This window comes from Talpa occidentalis, unplaced genomic scaffold (assembly GCF_014898055.3).
Source record: "Talpa occidentalis isolate TD23 unplaced genomic scaffold, MPIMG_talOcc4v2.1 talOcc4.12, whole genome shotgun sequence".
Classification (NCBI taxonomy): domain Eukaryota; kingdom Metazoa; phylum Chordata; class Mammalia; order Eulipotyphla; family Talpidae; genus Talpa; species Talpa occidentalis.
This window is the reverse complement of record NW_023601212.1, coordinates 10,734,241-10,753,905: the sequence shown is the minus strand read 5'-3', so window position 1 is coordinate 10,753,905 and position 19,665 is coordinate 10,734,241. Positions and strand designations below refer to the sequence as shown.

The 19,665-nt window shown below is 38.8% G+C and overlaps 1 protein-coding gene across 1 annotated transcript in view; it reads right to left on the bottom strand.

The window, feature by feature from the left end:
* DDX10 (DEAD-box helicase 10) overlaps positions 1-19,665 on the bottom strand; it is a 219,261-nt gene that overhangs the window by 13,082 nt on the left and 186,514 nt on the right. Inside the window, exon 17 of the mRNA XM_037505225.2 lies at positions 11,669-11,805. Within this exon, the coding sequence (XP_037361122.1) occupies positions 11,669-11,805 (137 nt within the window). The remainder of the gene's footprint in view (positions 1-11,668; positions 11,806-19,665) is intronic.

Genomic DNA, 19,665 nt, shown 5'->3' with positions numbered 1-19,665 from the left:
TATTGTGTCTTCTCTGTTTTAAAAATTAAAAACACCTTTATATTATAAATATTCTTATAGAATAACTAAAATCTAAAACACTGAAAACACAAAATAATGGCAAGGATGTGGAGTAACAGGTACTCTCATTCACTGATGGGGAGAATGCAGAACGCAACAGCCACTTTGAAAGGCAGTTCAACAGTTTCTTTAAAACTAAACACATTCTTACCATGCCACTTACTATCATGCTTCTTAGTATTTACCAAAAGAAGTTGAAAACTCACATTCACCTGCACATAAATGTTTCTAACAGCTTTATTTGGAACAAACCAAGATGTCTCATTAGATGAATGGATCGACAAACTGCAACACCTCTAATACGATGGAGTATTATTTTTTCATATTTTATTTTTTACATCATTGTTCATTTTTAACAATATTTGCTTCCCCCCACCTCCTCAGGTGTAGTCCCTCACCAAAGTACCTGTGCACCATCACCACAGTTCCCTATGCTCCTCCCTCACCCCTCTGATTGCTCTCCCTCCTCCTTCCCTGCAGGATGTCTCTGATTTATAATTGTATGTTTTTGCTTTGTTGTGTTTTGTTCTGTTATTTTTTTTTTAACATTGATGCCTTATTTGGTTTCCCTATATTTCTGCTATAAGTGAAACCATTCACTATTTTTCTTTTTCCTTCTGGCTTATTTCATTGAGCATAATTCCTTCCACATTGCTGCAAATGGCATGAGTTTATCTTTTTTGATTGCTGAATAATATTCCATTGTGTATATATACACTACATCTTCCTGATCCAGTCATCTGTTTTTGGGCATTTGGGTTGTTTCCAGGTTTTGCCTATTGTAAATAGTGCTGCAATAAACATAGGGGTGGTCTTTTGGATCAATGTTTTTGTGTCCTTTGGGTAGATCCCTAGGAGTGGAATTGCTGGGTATACGGTAGCTCCATTTTTAGTAGACTGTGAAACCTCCAGACAGCTTTCCACTGGTCCAAACTGGTTGGACCAGTTTGCACTCCCACCAGCAATGTAGGAGAGTTCCTTTTTCACCACATCCTCGCCAACATTTGCTGTTGCTAGTTTGCCATGGTATCTATGTGTGGTTTTGATTTGCATTTCCCTGATTATAAGGGATGTTGAACATACAATAGTGTATTCAGTGATTAAAAAATGAATTATGAGAGCATGCAGAGAACAAGGAGAAACTTTGACAGCATATTGTTAAATGAAAAAAGCTAATTGGAAAAGGTTGCAAATTATATGATTTCAACTATATGACATTCTAGAGGAAGCAAAACTATGGCTCCATGGTACAAAGACCACTGCTTACCAGGTTGGCAGTGGAGAGGTGAGAGTGGGGAGGGAGAAGAGGGAAAAGGGAGAGAGGAGAGACAAAAGTAGAGCACAGGGGATTTTCAGAGCAGTGAAATTATTCCATGATACTATAATGGTTGACACATGACATCAAATATTTGTCAAAATCCAAAGAATGCACAACATAAAGAATGAACCTTACTGTAAATTACAGACTCTGGGTGGTAACAAATGTCAGTGTAGCTTCATCCATGGTAACAATTCTGTGGGCGGATGTCGACAATAGGAAAGACTATCTGTATGGGGATTTAGAGGGGCATGAGGGAAGTATATGGGGACCCCACTTTTCATTCAATTTTTTACTATAAAAACTAAAATTGCTAAACAAGTTTATTAATAAAAATTCACACAGTTCAAAAAAGTTGATACACCACCAACACATTATAACTAAAAAACAGAAAACACTTTAGTGTTTTCTCCACTATCCCTAAGAATGATAGGCTGCTGCTTTTAATTCATAACCTGAATTATGTCAGACCATCTCCACGTCACCTTCCTGTTCTCATGAGCCTCATGCTCCCACACTCCTTTCTGAGGAGTTACCACTTTGGGAGCTGGAATAACAGCTGTTTCTTAGCCTCATCACCTTCCATGAGGCCAAACAACATCTCAGGATGATACAGGGCTGAAGGATGATGGGATGAAAAGAAGCCAGAGAATCACCTCTGGCAGGAATATACATAATTGAATAGTCATGATTATGCTACTGAGGTAAATGTTTAAATTTTAATAAAGTGTCCAAGAGACTCATGGTTAGAAGCTTGGACTGAATTATTTTTACTTAAAGAGAAAGCTTTTAATAGCTGTTGAGGTCTCAGCTCACAGATTTATCTAAAATACCTCATCTATGGTGAAATGTCCCAATTCTTCTGTCACCATCCTGTAGTTACCAATTTTTTTGTTTACTTCCTCACAGTTTGTTTCCCTCACTGGAGCATAAGCTTTAAGAGGGCTGGGATCAGTCTCTTCTTTCCTGCTCTTATGCCAGCCACATAAAAAACTTTGTTCACTGAGTGTCTTAATACCGGAATGTTCCAGAAAGACAACAGACAGGAAAGGGGATTTCCCATGCTCATATTTGGTAATACAGACTCTCAATCTATATGTTGAATAGAATTTACTACAGGGCATTATTTTCACTAACTCACTCATCATTTCAACCTAATCCATACAAGATTCTTCAGACTGCTTTCTTTATAGGGGCTGCCACATTATATATCTGAGGCTTTACAAATTATTTTGATGAGGGTGAAAATGGAAAACATATCCCAGAGGATGTTAAACTCTATTCTTGTAAATATATATACATATATATGCACATTTTAAAAATTCCGTGGTTTTGCTTTTAGTAATTAAAGTGATTACTATATACTAATGACCGCATTATGTATCATACTCTATTTTTTTTAAATCTGCATTAGATTTTCATAATAACTGCACAGAGTAGGAATTATTTTCATTTGACTGATGAATAAAACTGAGGGTGAGAGAGATTGACTTACAAAGTCCACAACTTGTAAAAGAAAGATTTAAATTTGAATCGGTCTGACTCCAAAACCCAGTTTCCCCAGAGAACCAAGTACCTGCCTTTGTTCTAACATAGATTTAATTTCATAAAACTCCTACTTCTCCCCATGTTGCAGAGTTTATGGCAATAAAGCACACAGATCAACATTTCCAAAGTGCATGCAGTGGTGCATGTGGGCAAGATATTCAGTGTCTGTTCATCGAACTTGATGTGATTCATGCCTGCTACAGTATAAATCATACATTTCCACTTGCTAGAGTAACTGTCTTTGTAATACAGATGCTTCTCAAACCATCCTGCCTGTGGGTGACAGAGAAAGGCTGAAGGACAGAGACTGATTCACTAATACAATATTTTTCCTTATAGAGGAAACTAATAGGTCTTATTCCACTTGATATTTTTATTCCCTCTCTGGCGCTTAGGAAGCTTTAGCCAACAGACTTACAGAGGAGAGAAGGGGTAGAACCAAGGTCACATCTCAACAAGGAGGAGGCAATCGTTAGTACGTGCTGGGAATAGGAGGATCAGTCATGGTTATGCAGCATATTTTAAACAAATGACATGGGAATTAACTCCAATAAAAAAAAAACCGGAAACCTGGAAACTGCATCCCCTGTACCGCAAGGAGGCTGCAGTCAGCACTGCAATTCCAAGCCTCAAGAAAGCCCCACAATCCTGTCTCCTAGGACTGTGGTGAAGGCACCATAGAAGAGAAAGGTCAGAGGGGGGACCTGTCATCTTCTCTCCTGGTGTGTGCTCCACAGAAACAGCAAAGTGGAGTGAGCGATAAACTGCCAAGGACACTAGGACAAACAATTCCAATAATTAAGTTATAAAATTGAGAGAGAAATCATCAGGGATTCTGAAGCCTGACAAGGAAAAATAGACCCTGCAGCCAGAAAGTGTCAGGATGCTCATGTGCATGCGCCTGACTTCTGCAGCAGCTGCATGTACCCACATGCAATCTGGTGTGTCCTGGTGTGTGCCACACCAAGAAACAGAGGCTCTGCATCAGTGTACAAGAGGTTGCTTGGAGGTAGCACACCCCTTCATATTTAGGGTGTCGGTGTAGCTTTTCTGCCTCCCTGCTCTCTCTCTCCAAGGAAAGAAATGAGGTCGAACTGTGAACAGAACTAGCTACAAGCAAGCTGAGGACTGAGGTGAGAACAAGAATATTCCCTCACACAGAAACCCTCGGTGTCCTCTTGTCATGTGCTACAGGGAGTTCAGCCCCTGAGCACCCAGTGTGTGCCCCTTGATTGACAAAACTCTCCTTCTTGCATTCACATCAATATGTGTTGCTTGAACTTCTTCCTAAAGAATTTTCAACTATTAATAAGTGAAGTTGGGATCAGTAAGAAAATTCTCAGAAATCTTCATATCTATCCTTAAATACTGGCATCATGGCATCTGAATATATTGTGCCAGAGACTCTTCCCCTTCTCATAAATTTTCATTTACAAGGCTGAAGCAACAGTACTAGTGAAGATTAATTACCGCAGTGCCTTCCATAAAGTCTGCCCTGCTTCCTCTGGTGGTGAAAGCTACTGTGCAGACACAGGAGTGAAAATGTTCCACATCCTTAATGTCACTCTTCTAGCTGCCTGGTGCTAAAAAAAAAAACCCAGATTTGTGAAAACAATTTAGTCAAAAAAGATTGACTGGCTCAGAGTTCATTACAAATATAACTACAAGAGCAGGAGAAGCAATGTCCTCTTAGAATTCTAATAACCAGAAGGTCTGGGGCGATGAGCAAGAAGTGGGAAGCAAGAGACAACACATCACACGCCGATCCATGTGCATATGTCCTCCTAAAGACACACGTGTCATCTGGCACTGGGAAAAAGCTTTGGCTCCCCCATCGCTGTTTTTCTGGCTCAAAAACCCAACTTAAGAATAGGATGAGATACCATGATCCCCTCTTCACGATAAATGCATGACTGAGTCTATACTGCCCATGTGCCCACACCCTCGCCGTGTGGACATCCATCTCAGGATAAACAAGATGCCCCCCAAGCCCATTCAGAGCATACAGTTAATCCTTGCACTGCAGCAATTTAAGATATACACAATTATTTCTTATCTCCCAGATTTAAAAAAAAAAGTAGACACCCATAAAAGTTGGACTTCTTTGTTGCTATTACCCATTTTTCTTGATACTAATCAGTATGTAGAACATTGCGTGCTCCCCAGAAGCACATCAGCCTCTCTCCTCAAACTACTTTCACTGATTAGTTTTCAATATTCAAAGATCATCACCTCACTCAAGCATGTCTACAAGTTCCTGCTATCTGGCAAAATTAAGTTTTACAATTTAGTTTTACTCTTCATTAGTCCTGCCAATGATTTCAAGAAAGAAAATCCAATCTCCAACAAACTTGCCCATTAAAGAATCACTTAAGATGATAAAAATAAAAGGAAACAGAAGAACAAGAACCAAAAATTCTGAAAGGCACGTGGGATAAAGAAATTAATGTGCAAGTAAGTGATAGTGTGTTATCCATCATTCGGCATGAATGCATTCTAGATGACACGTCGATTGCAATGGAGGAAAGGGTGGGCCTAAGGCAGTGTCCTCAACTGCTGAAGTGACAGAAGAGTAGGAAGCACAGAGTGAGGACAGAGACGGCGAAGGTCAAGCAGGAGGCTCCCTAAACAAATTTCTCAACACATCTTTCCCACCCAGTCCTTACTCCAAAAATAATACTTTCCTTTCTCAATGGGTAGCAATCTTTTCCCTCCAAGTCCCAAGACAAATAACATTACCTTTCTCCCCCTCAGCCTCGCTATCCATTGCACAGAATACTGTTATTTTTTTGAGAGCAATGGCAGAATGGGGAAAACAAAAGCAACACATTTTTAAGAAAGTCAAATAAATTAATTCCTTGTGTCACCTACAATTCATGTTAAGTTCTGGGCAAAGCTCTATGAATTTTGATAGTTCATAGAACTATCAAACTGAGATTTTCTCTTGAAAGATGCTAGGCATACTGGAATTGGGGATTAATCTCTTGAAGATGGAGAAAAGAATGGCAGGCTCACAGTTAGGTCAATATATCATTAAGCTGAGCTGCTTCCTTTCTACTACTCTCACTCACAACTCCCTTCACCTACGAAAAGGAGCTCAAGCAAGTGGAAACTGTAGTCAACAGTATTTTTCTTTTAATGATCACCATACCATTAATACAGTCAGCACTAGTAAGTCCACTAAGACGTACATAAAGCATATAATGTGCCATATGCAGTCCCAACCAAAAGTATTTAAGGAGGAAATAAAAATGTTTCCTGGGAATTTTGTTTCTCCAGAAATTCATCTTTGACTCACACACTTTTCTTTTCCTACTGAAAAGCCTTCCACACAACACAAAGCTGACCATTAAGTCATGGAAGGGTAGTCCCTGGACAAAATTACCTGAAGAGATGTTAGGAACAATACCAGAAGAAACTAGAGATAACATAGTTAATTTTCTTCATACAAAAGGTAACTTCTGTATGCATGAAAAGGCAGTTCGCTCAAAAATAGCAAAATTAATATGGAACATATTTTTAAACATAACTCCAAACAAACAAAAATTTCCCAAAAAATAAACACACAAAAAAATTCTTGATCAGTCTTAATTCAGAGCTGTGCAAGATGAGGTAAAAAGAACATGTAATTCAATTAGATACAAAACAGTTTGCTCTGTAGAGGGTATCCATTCACATAGAAGGCACTGTGTCTGTAAGAATTACTGGTGTAATTGGTCTTATGCTACCTAGAATAATCTACCAAATATCCCACCACACAATTCTTTTATAAAGTAACCTGCCTTAGACACTGCATTCTGTGAAGAAAAGATTGATATGAGGCAATAACCACAACCTTTTCTGTTTTTGGTTTTTTTTTTGTTTGTTTGAAAAAGGCTAAGACTATAAATATTAAAAACTTAATTTGACTGGATAATGAATATCTGGAATATCCAGCTGCTTCTTTTTCATCGTATTTAATGCTTTGCAAATTTTCACATCATTAGCAATTCACATGAAAATGGCCATAAACCAAACATGATGAATGCTACCAGATACACAAAAATTAATCTCTTATTACATGCTCAGAATCAAATCTCTAAGCTTGTGAGGCATGGCTAAAAGGAACAACTTTATTGAAAGAAGCTCTTAATTGGAATATGGTTAAAAACACTCTTGTTTCACTTCAAAACCCACATTCTCTAGAAGCGCAAGTTACTCAAGTCCCTACTCAGTTAAGACTTCGGAATTAGCCTAGACACCGTTCCCTTCAGGAAGATCTGCCTGACTCATCAGGCCCTGGTTAGTTCATCACCAACATGCACTCCATGGTCACCCTCTACTCCCCTCCACTGCACCTCCCTCAGGGCACAAATCACCCCATGTGTCCATCACATTCTCTTGCAACTGTTTCTTAGCTATTCGTGAAGTCCACTGAATTAAAGCTTTGTGAAAACAGGAAGGAGGTACCAGCACTTACTAAACTAGGCACATGACAGGCACAAAACATTCTTCGTTGAAAGAATGGATAAAAGAAATATGACAACAAGCCAGAAATGAACAAGATCAAGTGGAGAGTTTTAACTCTTAAATAAATAAGTAAAATATAATTTAAATGATGCAGAAGGTTCTTATTCCACTTCTTGGCACTGCATACAGAAGCTTGTTGAAACATTTTATTGTGAAAGTGGTATAACTACCTTATATGAACTATTTGGAGATAAAGAAAAATCACTTATGAGCACACAGACAACTGTAGTTATTTGAGGTATTTTTCACCCTTAAAATGTATAAAAAGCTACCTCAAGTACTCACTGGAGACAAGAACACATGATTCCCAGGTAACCCATAAATTCTATATGTCACAGAGTCTACTACAAGGCTTCCTACCAAATCGTTCCACTTTAATAACAATAACTATGCTAATCCTGCAGATTCAAAGGAGGAATCACAACTGAAAGTCAGAGTAAAGCCCAGCTGGACCAACTGGTAAATGGATGAAGGTGCGAAAAGAAATCAGAAAGCATCAAAGCAAGCTCTCCTTGCTACACCTGTTTTCAAAAACAGTACACAAAAGCTTGAAGATTTCAGACATCTCCCCACACTGACCAAGTAGCTGACATCCTTCTGTTCTGCGGGTAGATGGCCCACTCCCCAATTTCACAGTTCTGACTCTGAAGATAAATGGAGCCATCCAAGCAGTATTCTTAAAAGCTTTTAAAAGGAACTCAAGGTCACATTATTTCTCATTGTCCCTGGAACGATGCAATAAACAAGACATCTCTTTCTGTGATGCTCCCTTAAAGGAGTTGGATGATGCACATCACAATCTCTTTGGAATGTCAGTGTTAGAGATGGCAATTCTGATATCCCACAGAGGGCTGAAAGCAGTTTAAATTCCACTGCAGCTGAGCTGAGGAGGCAGCGAAGTACAAACTGTTTAAAAGCCTAACAGACCTCCCTGAGGAGGAATTACTGACCTCAGATTCGGTCGTTGTCCACTACACCTGCCCCTCCTTGCCCCATTCATACTAACTAGCTTTCCCTGTGAAGAAACAGAAGTGTTACTCATGCTCAATATTTGTGGGTGTCACCTAAGTGAAGGAAAAAGAAGACCCAGAAGAAACTTTCAAAGAAAATTGCTTGTGGAGTTAGGTTGGAAGAGCCATTTTCTAACTGGTGTATCTGACTGGCATACCTGAAGATGCAAAGTTAATATCCAGAGAATAACCAACTGTCAGAGTACAGATGGCCAAGAGGCTGGAACACTGGGTGGGCCTACAATTATTAAGTCGAGGCTAGAAAAAGTGCAGCAAATAAAGCCCATGATTGTGCCAGCAGGACCCGCTGAACTGACCTCACAACATCTTACCAACTAGTCATGTTTACGTGAGGCAAAGAAAAAAAGATGCAGCCAAACTGGTGCTATTATTATGAAAAGAAATTACTACTCTCAAATTCTAGTGTATATGGATTTACTAGTGAATGCTTTTCCTTATCCAAAAGAATTTTGGTTTTTGTTTACATATATCTTTATTCACTGCCACTGCAGTAATTTTAAGAGAAGCAAAAAGGAAAAAAAACAGGAGGGAAAAAAAGAAACTGAGATTGCAACTAGAAATTTCACAGACAGACTTCCTATATAACTTATATCTATATCCTGCCTCCTAGTCTAAGAGTGGCAGACAAAGCCCAACCTGGATGAGAAGCAGGGGAAATTAAGCACCAGTAATATACACCTCCCAATCCTGGTTTCAGTCCAGGGGTTCTCAATTGTGGGACATTTGACACCTGGCAATTTCTGAAGATATTTCTGGTTGTCCCAGATGGGAAAGGGCTAGTGATTGAGGCTAAGGATGATAAAGAATAGTCTACAACCACCTCCAGATTCCTTAAACAATTATCTGGGCCACGTTGTCAGTAATGCTGAGGTTGGGAAACCATGGCCTCATCAAGTCTCTCCTATGTTTAGACTGTGGACCAAGATTTCAGGGGAATGACATTAAATGTGATTTCCCAGCAGTGTCCCTGAGCTACCTCTCCTAATGCTACAGTAATTCTACATAATTTGATTGCAGTATTAGGACTACAGAATCTGTCCCTGACTTGTACTGTGACCATAGACAATTTATTTTACCCTTTTGCCTCTTCAACTATAAGAAGAAGGAGGCTAGACTAGATAATCACTGTGTTGACAAACGAAAGACAAAACTGTCAGGAAAACCCTAAAATGTGCTGAAAGAATAAAGCCCTGTGGGTAGTCTCTTCCACAAAAGACATTTTTTTTCTTCAATATAAGATAAATTTACCAATTCATTTCAATCTCTGATAATTCAGAATTAACTAGTTGTACCTGAAAGTAAAGTATTTTAGTTTCCTTTAATGCTTAAATATTTTTCATCTGAACCTTTAAGATGTTTTGGCATCTCAAGGTACACCTACCTTCTTGTCTACCTCCGCTACAGTACCTGAGCTTGGCTTCTTCCAATTCTCCAACCATTATTTCAGAACCTTACTAATACCAATTACATTACCATATATAGACATATATGAGTTATATGAAATAATTTTATATATAAAATCAGTTTATAGTTCCACTTATTTTTTACTCTATAAACCTCTTTAATGAATCAATTCAATATTTCAAGGCCTTCTCTGCGTCTGTGACATTAATGTTGGGGGCAGGAGCAGGGATTAGAGCTTAAAGTGTTGTTATAAAGACAGTTTTTGGCTATCAAACAATTACAGGCTAATTAAGAGGATGAAATACGTGACACCGTGAGAGGACAAGTCATATAACTAAGTAGTTGCAGAAAATGTCACTGTGAAGGTTAGAAATGCCAGGAGAATGACATAGATTAACAATGACCCAGAAACTATCATTAAAAATGTTAGGAAAATATCTTTATGAATCAGATACAGAAGGAATGCTGACATCTTGCCCATGCTTTCAAAAGTTACTCTTTGTTATAAAGGTAATATTAGAAAGATGTGCAAAATATGACTGCCTAACAAACTGTGAGACCCGATTAATGCTCCCACCATAGAGTAAAATTACACAGAAACATTTGTTAGTTAATGGTATAAAGACTTCCATGTTAATTAGACCACAAATTCCAGGCCCCAACAGGTGCACCAAGGCATCTTCTGAAGCAAAGTATGCACCTTTACTCTTACAGGTCAATTTCTAGAGATTAGGAATATGCCCAGAACCTAAATTATGGAACCTCACTGCATACATACATTTGTGTGTTTTTCCAAATTCTTATCAAGTTATTTTCTTCTGCAGCGTCTTCTGTGGTGGTAAAACTACTGTCCACTCCCTAGTTGATCAAAGGCAAGCACCTCAAGTTTCTAAAGTCTTTTGGGAAGATGGTACCTTGGTTAAGTTAAATGCTATTCTATATATATATTACAAAATAATTCTCTATTTAAATGAGCACAAGATTAAATGAAGGGTAACTCGGAAATGGAAATGATCTCTACAGCATTCCCTCCTGCAGGGATAATCTTCTTAAGATCTTTTCATATTGTTGTTCTTACTTAAAATGGCAACACAGCTCTCAGAGGCCATTTCTCCAGTTTTACCCTCCCTGGGCTAGCAATGGAGGGGTTCAATCAAAGCCTTCTTCCCCTCTACCCTATGAACTTCATTTGCCATTAATAAGTCCCTTTCCCCTCATAAATTTAGACTAAGCTCATCTGTTTAGAATGTCCATAAAGTTCAATGTCCTGAACTTTTAAATTAATAGAGTCTCAGTGTAATCTAACACACAGCCCTGTGAAAACGAACGCTGACAAGTCACACTATTATTCATCATATTTCATTGTTTCTGGCATGGTAGCAAATAAGTCCACATTACAAATGAGCAGATTTTAAACAGAGAATGTGTCAAGTCCTGTTTATGTGTAAGTTTTCCATTACTCTGTGTGTGTGTGTGTATGCTACTGAATTTTATATCAAAGGATGTGAAGCTATAAACTGCCCTTATTTAAAATTCAGAGGATTTTTACCACCACTCTCAGAGTCCTGACAGAGAATCAAAATAATCCTGCCTCTGTTTGCATTAAATATACCCCAGTGCATGAAATACTTAATCATAATGGATTCAGAAAGAGACAAGAATAAGACCATAAAAAGAAAAAGCAACTCTCTGTTCATTCATACATCTGAGAAGAACATAACTCTTGTGACTCTAGACATCTTCTGAACTTTTTAAAAGGAGATGACCCGTGTACTTAATAACAATGATAAAAATGTACCTAATTTTATCTTCCATATCTTCACTATCTGATTCTTCAGAGCTTCTGTGCTTATCTGGATCCGGAAGTGTGCTTGGGTCAAATCCATCACCATCATCGTCACTCCAATCCAGAAAGGCTTCTTCTTCATCTTTGGTCTAAAAAAAACCACACACAAACAAGGAAAACTGATTTAAGAACACAGTTGAGAAATCATCAGGCCTTATTTCTGTAGCTAAATAAATATCCCTCTAGCTGAGAACCTCAAAGTAGAGCCCTCATACTCTGGTGAAAGCCTCTACGACTTTCATTTGCAAAGAGACATAATCATTTGCAAAGAGAAGGAAAATCCGTGTCATTTCAGAAAGTAAATCACTATTAAGTCCATTAAAGCCAATAAGAGGAAAAACTGTCAGATGTATTACTTCCATGTAACTCAGCTATCAGAGAAATAAAGTGCCACACACGTAAGTCTCAAAACTATTAGCTGAAAATATAAAAGTCTAGAAAAGAGTAGAGAAATATCTCTCTGATTATTGTACAACACTATCCTCAGTCTCAAAAATTACAATCAGATCTACAATAGTTCGTTAATAGTGAAAGGCCTTCAAAATTCAAGAATCAGTACCAAGTGCAACGAACAAAGTAAAAAGGGAAACTATGCAGTTTCATGCAAGTAGGTGGGAAAGTGGGTCTTTTTTCTTTTGCTATATGATGGTTTATTTTAACTAAAGAAAAAGTAATGCCAATAAACTAGATATTTATATGATAAACACCCCTTCTAACAAATTTATTTCCAGCAGAACAGTTTTGTCACCTAGTTGATAAGCAAGCACGGCCACATGCATGTAACAGGTTATAAGTAGGACTAAAAAAAAATAAAATCTGAATGACTTTGTTTGTTACCATCTTTTTTAATTCTTCACATCATCTGGGAAAAACTTCAGTGATCCTCTGATTTCAAATATTGTATGCTTTTTTCCTAAAAATTTAGTAACAACTTAGGATAACAAAGCAGGCCACTGTAGAAGATCCTAACACTCTGAACAGCTCTCTGGATAATGTCTAACCGTAACAAAAGGAAAAAAGAAGTAAAGAAAATAAGGACTAATCACTGAGGCACAAATCTCATCAATTCCCTGGTAAAGTTTCCTGCTTAAAAAAAAGCAATGTATGGAAACAAGTAACAAATGGGGAGAAAAAAAGGCTGCCATTCAAAATAGGAAGCAGCCTGCCTGACAGCATACACACAGTCTACTTGAAAATAATCAAGGGTATCAACCAAAACCAAATGTCATCATATACTCAAGAACACTAATCTCCTGGGCTACATTAGAGTTCTAATTTTCCATGCACTTAAAGGAATTTGCTGTCTATATGTGTCGAGCAGAGTCAAAACAATTCTCAAGTTTCTTGGTGTCAGGGCATCTTTACAATTAAAAAGTATGAAGGACCCCAGAGAGCCTCTGTTAATGTGGAGTCTATCTGCTGATATTTACTGTATTAGAAATTAAAAATAAGAATTTTAAAAATTAATTTAAAAGAAATAGTTATAGTCACTATATATCAAGAGCAGATTTTTATGAAAAAAATCTTTAAGTTCAAAACCAGAAGGATATTTTTGCAAGTTTATTTCATGTCTGGCTTTAAAAGATAGAGCCTCGAGGGGGCGGAGCAACATGGCGGCGAGGAGACGCTGCGAGTAAGATCTCCCATTAAAAAAAGTGAATAGGGAGGAAAAGCGGGAGGTCCCAGTGAGAACTGGGACACGGAAGATAAACAGGTGATGCCAGCGAACTGCCCGAAGAAGAACTGGCCATAAAAGAGGACTAGAAGGGAGGGAAGCGCAGAACCCTGCTCCCCTCCCCCGCCCACAGAAGGGGCACTCTCCGACCGGCAGAGAGGAGGAAACAACAAACCAAAACGGCCCACAAGAACAAACGACGCAGCAAGCAGGACTGTGAGTGGAAAGGAACTATTGCAGCCACCACACCCCGTGAACGGGAGCTGAGGCGAACCCTGCAGGATCCACCGCAGCGGTGAGCAAACGGCTCCGGGCGCCATTAGAGAAGAACAAAGACCCCGGGAGACTCGCACACAGCCCGGGCTGCCAGTAAGCCTGCGCAGAAACGCGGCGCGCTCGGCTCGCTTGAAAAGCAAGTGCAGACCAGGATCGCAGCTGCCCAGGTCCCCGCGCCTGCGACCTAGGCTTGCGGGGAGACGCGCGGAGGTCCTCACTGAGGTGAAGGTCCCTCCCTGAGCGAGCAGGAACAAGGCGCCCAGGCAGGGGAGCTGTGCAAAAGGCGCCATTCCCGCGCCACTGAACTGGGCTACAGCCCGCGTCCTGGAACTGAGGGCTTTGAACTGAGACCCGGGGCACGAAAATCGGGGCGTGGTTTCTCCACGACGGTGGGGCACAAGGCAGACACAGCACCCCAAAGCTGTTGAGGTGTACCCTACCATTCCCGCTCTGTTCTCTGTACCACGGGGTGGGGGGAGGCGAAAAACAGCCCCCCAAGGACAATAGGAGAGATCTCTGGCGCCACCTAGCGACCAGGAAAAAAAAAAGTCACTAATACCCTATAAAACAGGACATTTCTTAAGACTGCTTGAAAAGGGCAGAAGGTTTCTGGAGGACCCAGTGGCCAGCCGGGAAGTTATTCCACGCCAGGCCCTTCCGACCAGCAGTCTGAGCCCACAGAGGGAGCAGGCACCCACGTCCGGGGCAGACCGGGTGCGCAGAAGAGTGTGCCTGAAACCGGAGGCGCAGGAACTGCATCCCGCTTTGCCATTTGAGAACAGGGACATTTCTTCAGTAAAAACTGCCTAAAACCAGCAGAAAGCTCCCCCAGAAGACAGAGATGGCTCCTGGAAGAGCCAGAGGGGAGCGGAGAAGTTCACCCAAGATGTCAGTCAGTCCGAGCAACACAGTGTCCCAACGCATACGACAAATTAGAAAACAGACAGTAGGGAGTAGAAGAACCACACGCAACCTAAAAACTCCTCAGGAAAGAAGCACACCACAAAAAGAAAACCACTCCCCAGATTGCAACGACAGCAACTTGGAAGAACTTCTGAGCCTTCCAGAAAGAGAATTTAAAATTGCCATGATTAAAAAAGTGATAGATCAGAAGAAGGAAATTGAGTCCCTAAAGAGGGAAGTAAGAGAAATGCAGGAGATCAAAGAATTAATGGAGGAACTAAAGAACTCTGGGAAAAGCAATGAAAGCAGAATAGATGAAATGGAAGAACGAATAAGTAATCTTGAAGACACAGAAATAAAAAGAACCAAAACAGAAAAGGAAAGAGAAGTACGAAGGAAAAAGAATGAAGAAAGACTTCGGGAACTATCTGACTCCATGAGGAAAGGAAATATAAGAGTTATAGGAATCCCAGAAGGAGAGGAGAGAGATGTAGGAACAGAGAAAATATTCATGGATATAATGAAGAGAACTTCCCAAATGAGAAGAAGGAGCTGAAAATTGATATACAAGAAGCAAGAAGAACACCAAACTTCCACGACGAAAGGAAAAACACAGCAAGACACATAATAGTAAAGCTCCCAAGAATCCAGGACAAGGAAAAAATAATGAAGCTGACAAGAGGGAAGAAACAGATAACATTCAAAGGAAAGCCAATCAGGCTGACATCAGACTTCTCCGAAGAAACACTACGGGCAAGGAGAGAGTGGAGGGACATAGTCAACAGACTCCAAGAAAACAGATGCCAACCAAGAATACTCTATCCCGCAAAGCTCTCTTTCCTCCATGAAGAAAGAATATGGACCTTCCCAGACAAAGAGAAACTCCGGAATTTCATTGCGACTAAACCCCCACTCCAAAAAATACTACAAGGAATCCTAAAGCCAGAACCTCAGAGGGACGAATAACAACGAAAGAAGACCAAAAAAAAAAAAAAAAGTTATTAAAAGAATAAAAGAATAAATAAATAATAAATAAATAAAAGAATAAATAAATAAAATCAAAGGAAAGACAAACATAATGGCAAATACAGATGCTAACATATCAATATTAACTCTAAATGTAAATGGACTAAACTCTTCAATAAAAAGACACAGAGTTGCAGCCTGGATTAAGAAACAAAACCCAACCTTTTGCTGTCTCCAGGAAACACATTTAGCTACAAAAGATAAAATAGGCTCAAAGTCAAAGGATGGAAAACAATCCTACAAGCAAATGGGCCAAAAAAGAAAGCAGGAACAGCTATACTTATATCAGATAAAACAGACTTCAAACTCAAAAAAATAAAAAGAGACCCCAATGGTCACTACATTATGATTAGGGGACAATACTTCAAGAAGAAATAACACTCATTAACATATACTCACCAAACGAAAGAGCACCAAAATATATCAGACAACTGTTGTCCTCTCTGAAAACAGACATCAGAGAAAACACATATGTAGTGGGAGACTTCAACACACCACTATCAACAATGGATAGATCAACAAGACAAAAAATAAGTAAAGAAACTAAAGCTCTAAATAAGGACCGAGAGCATTTGGGCTTAACAGACATCTATAGAACACTAAACCCCAAAAAAACGGAGTACACATTTTTCTCAAGCTCACACGGATCATTCTCCAGGATCGATCACATACTGGGGCACAAGACAAACATCAACAGATACACCAAGATTGAAATCATACCAACCATCTTTTCTGACCACGAAGGCATCAAACTAGAAATAAATCATAAAAAGAAGGCAAGGAACTATCCTACCTCATGGAGATTAAAAGCCACACTACTGGAAGACCACTGGACTAACGAGGAGATCAAAGAAGAAATTAAAAAATTCTTTGAATTGAATGACAAGGAGGACACCAATATCCTAAATGTATGGGATGCAGCAAAAGCAGTAATAAGAGGAAAATATATAGCAATAGAAGCTCACATCAAAAAACAAGAAAGAACTCAAAGAAACAACCTAATCTCCAAGCTCAAAGATCTAGAAAAAGAACAAAAAAAAACCCCAGAACCAGTAGAAGAAAAGAAATAATAAAACCAAAGCAGAAATAAATGAAATTGAAACTAAAAAAACAATCCAAAAGATCAATGAAACCAAGAGCTGGTTCTTTGAAAAAATAAATAAAATAGACAAACCCCTAGCCAGGCTCACAAAGGAAAAAAGGGAGAGCACAAATACACAGAATCATAAATGAAAGAGGAAATCACAACGGACACAGCAGAAATCAAAAGAATAATCAGTAACTACTATGAACAGTTATATGGAAACAAGTTCAACAATCTAGAGGAGATGGACAAATTCCTACAACTCTACAATCACCCAAAGCTAGATAAAGAAGAAAGAGAACACCTAAACAGACCAATTACAAGCAGCGAAATTGAAATGGTAATTAAAAACCTCCCCAAAAACAAAAGCCCAGGACCTGATGGATTTACAAATGAATTCTACCAAACATTCAAAGATGAATTAGTGCCTATCCTTCACAAACTCTTCCAAAAAATTGAGAAGGAAGGGACAATACCAAACACGTTCTATGAAGCCAATATTACACTAATACCAAAACCGAATAAGGAACACACAAAAAGGAAAACTATAGGCCAATCTCCCTAATGAACACTGATGCAAAAATCCTCAATAAAATTTTAGCTATCAGAATCCAACAATGTATCCATAAGATAATTCACCACGACCAAGTTGGATTCATTCCAGGGGCACAAGGATGGTTTAACATCCGAAAATCAATCAACGTTATCCAACACATCAACAAAAAGAAATATAAAAACCATATGATAATATCAATAGATGCTGAGAAAGCTTTCGACAAAGTGCAACACCCATTCATGATAAAAGCCCTTGAAATTCTTGGGATACAAGGAACATACCTCAATATCATAAAGGCCATCTATGACAAGCCAACAGCCAGTATCATTCTCAATGGTGAAAAGCTGAAAGCAATTCCATTAAGATCTGGAACAAGACAAGGATGTCCACTCTCACCACTGCTTTTCAATATAATACTGGAAGTCCTAGCCAGAGCAATAAGACAAGAGAAAGACATCCAAGGAATCCAAATAGGAAAAGAAGAAGTCAAACTATCACTATTTGCAGATGATATGATAATATACATAGAGAACCCCAAAATCTCCACAGAAAAACTAATTCAACTCATCAATCAATTCAGTAAAGTGGCAGGATACAAAATCAACACGCAAAAGTCAGTAGCCTTCCTATACACAAACAATAAATCTGAAGAAGAAGAAATCAAAAAAACCACCCCTTTTATTATCGAAACAAAAAAAATCAAATATTTGGGAATAAATCTAACAAAAGAGGTAAAGGACCTATACAAAGAAAACTATAAAACACTGTTAAAAGAAATAGAAGAAGACACAAAGAAATGGAAAGACATCCCCTGCTCATGGATTGGAAGAATAAACATTATTAAAATGGCCATCCTACCAAAAGCAATATACAGATTCAATGCTATTCCAATCAAAATCTCAATGGCATTCTTCAAAGAAATAGAACAATTATTGATGAAATTCATATGGAATCACCAAAAACCCGAATAGCCAAAGCTCTACTGAAAAAAAAAAAGAAGGAAATGGAGGCATCACACTCCCAGACTTCAAACTATACTACAAAGCCATAATCATCAAAACTGCATGGTATTGGAACAAGAACAGACATACAGACCAATGGAATCGAATAGAAAATCCAGAAATAAACCCACAGATTTATGGTCAACTAATCTTTGACAAAGGAGCAAAGACTATGCATTGGAGCAAAGAAAGTTTGTTCAATAAATGGTGCTGGGAAAACTGGGTCGCTACATGCAAAAGAATGAAGCTTGACCACTACCTCACACCATACACAAAAATCAACTCAAAATGGATTAAAGAACTAGACATAAGACCTGAAACCATAAAATACATAGAAGGAAATATAGGCGAAACACTACGGGATTTGCACATCAAAGACATCTTTACAGACACATCACCCAAAGCAGTGATAGTGAAGACAAAGATAAACAGCTGGGACTACATCAAATTAAAGAGCTTCTGCACAGCAAAAGAGACAATAACAAAAACAAATAGAAACCCCACCAACTGGGAGAACATTTTTGCACCCAACACTAATGATAAAGGACTGATCACAAAAATCTGCAAAGAGCTGATGAGACTCAGCAACAACAAAGAAAATAATCCAGTCAAAAAATGGGCAGAAGAGCTAAAAAGAAACTTCTCTGAAGAGGAAATGCAAATGGCCAACAGACATATGAAAAAATGTTCAACATCACTTGTCATCAGGGAAATGCAAATCAAAACTACCATGAGATACCATCTCACACCAGTGAGAATGGCACATATTAAAAAAACTAGCAACAACAAATGTTGGCGAGGATGTGGAGAAAAAGGAACTCTTGTGCACTGTTGGTGGGAGTGCAAACTGGTCCAACCACTATGGAGAGCTGTGTGGAGATTTCTGGACCTACTAAACATAGAGCTTCCATATGATCCAGCAATTCCACTCCTAGGTATTTACCCAAAGGACACAGAAACATCAATTCCAAAGAGCACCTGCACTCCTATGTTTATAGCAGCACTGTTTACAATAGCTAAGCTTTGGAAACAACCCAAATGCCCAAAAATAGATGACTGGATCAAGAAGATGTGGTACATATATACCATGGAATATTACTCAGCATTCAAAAAAGATAAACACATGCAATTTGCAGCAACATGGATGGCACTGGAAGGGATCATGCTCAGCGAAATAAGCCAAAAAGAAAAATACCGGATGGTCTCACTCATAGCAGGAATCTAGAAAACTTAAATAAGGGACCAGGAAAATGAATATAAGAAAGTAAAGTGAAAATCAAAATCAACAAAAAACTATGAACCAGAGATACTTTTTGGGGGTGGGGGGCGGGAGGGGAAGGATTGGGGTCAGAATGGGGCGTCTGCAATTGTATGGGGGAATATAAAAATAAAATTTAATATTTAAAAAAAAAAAAAAAGATAGAGCCT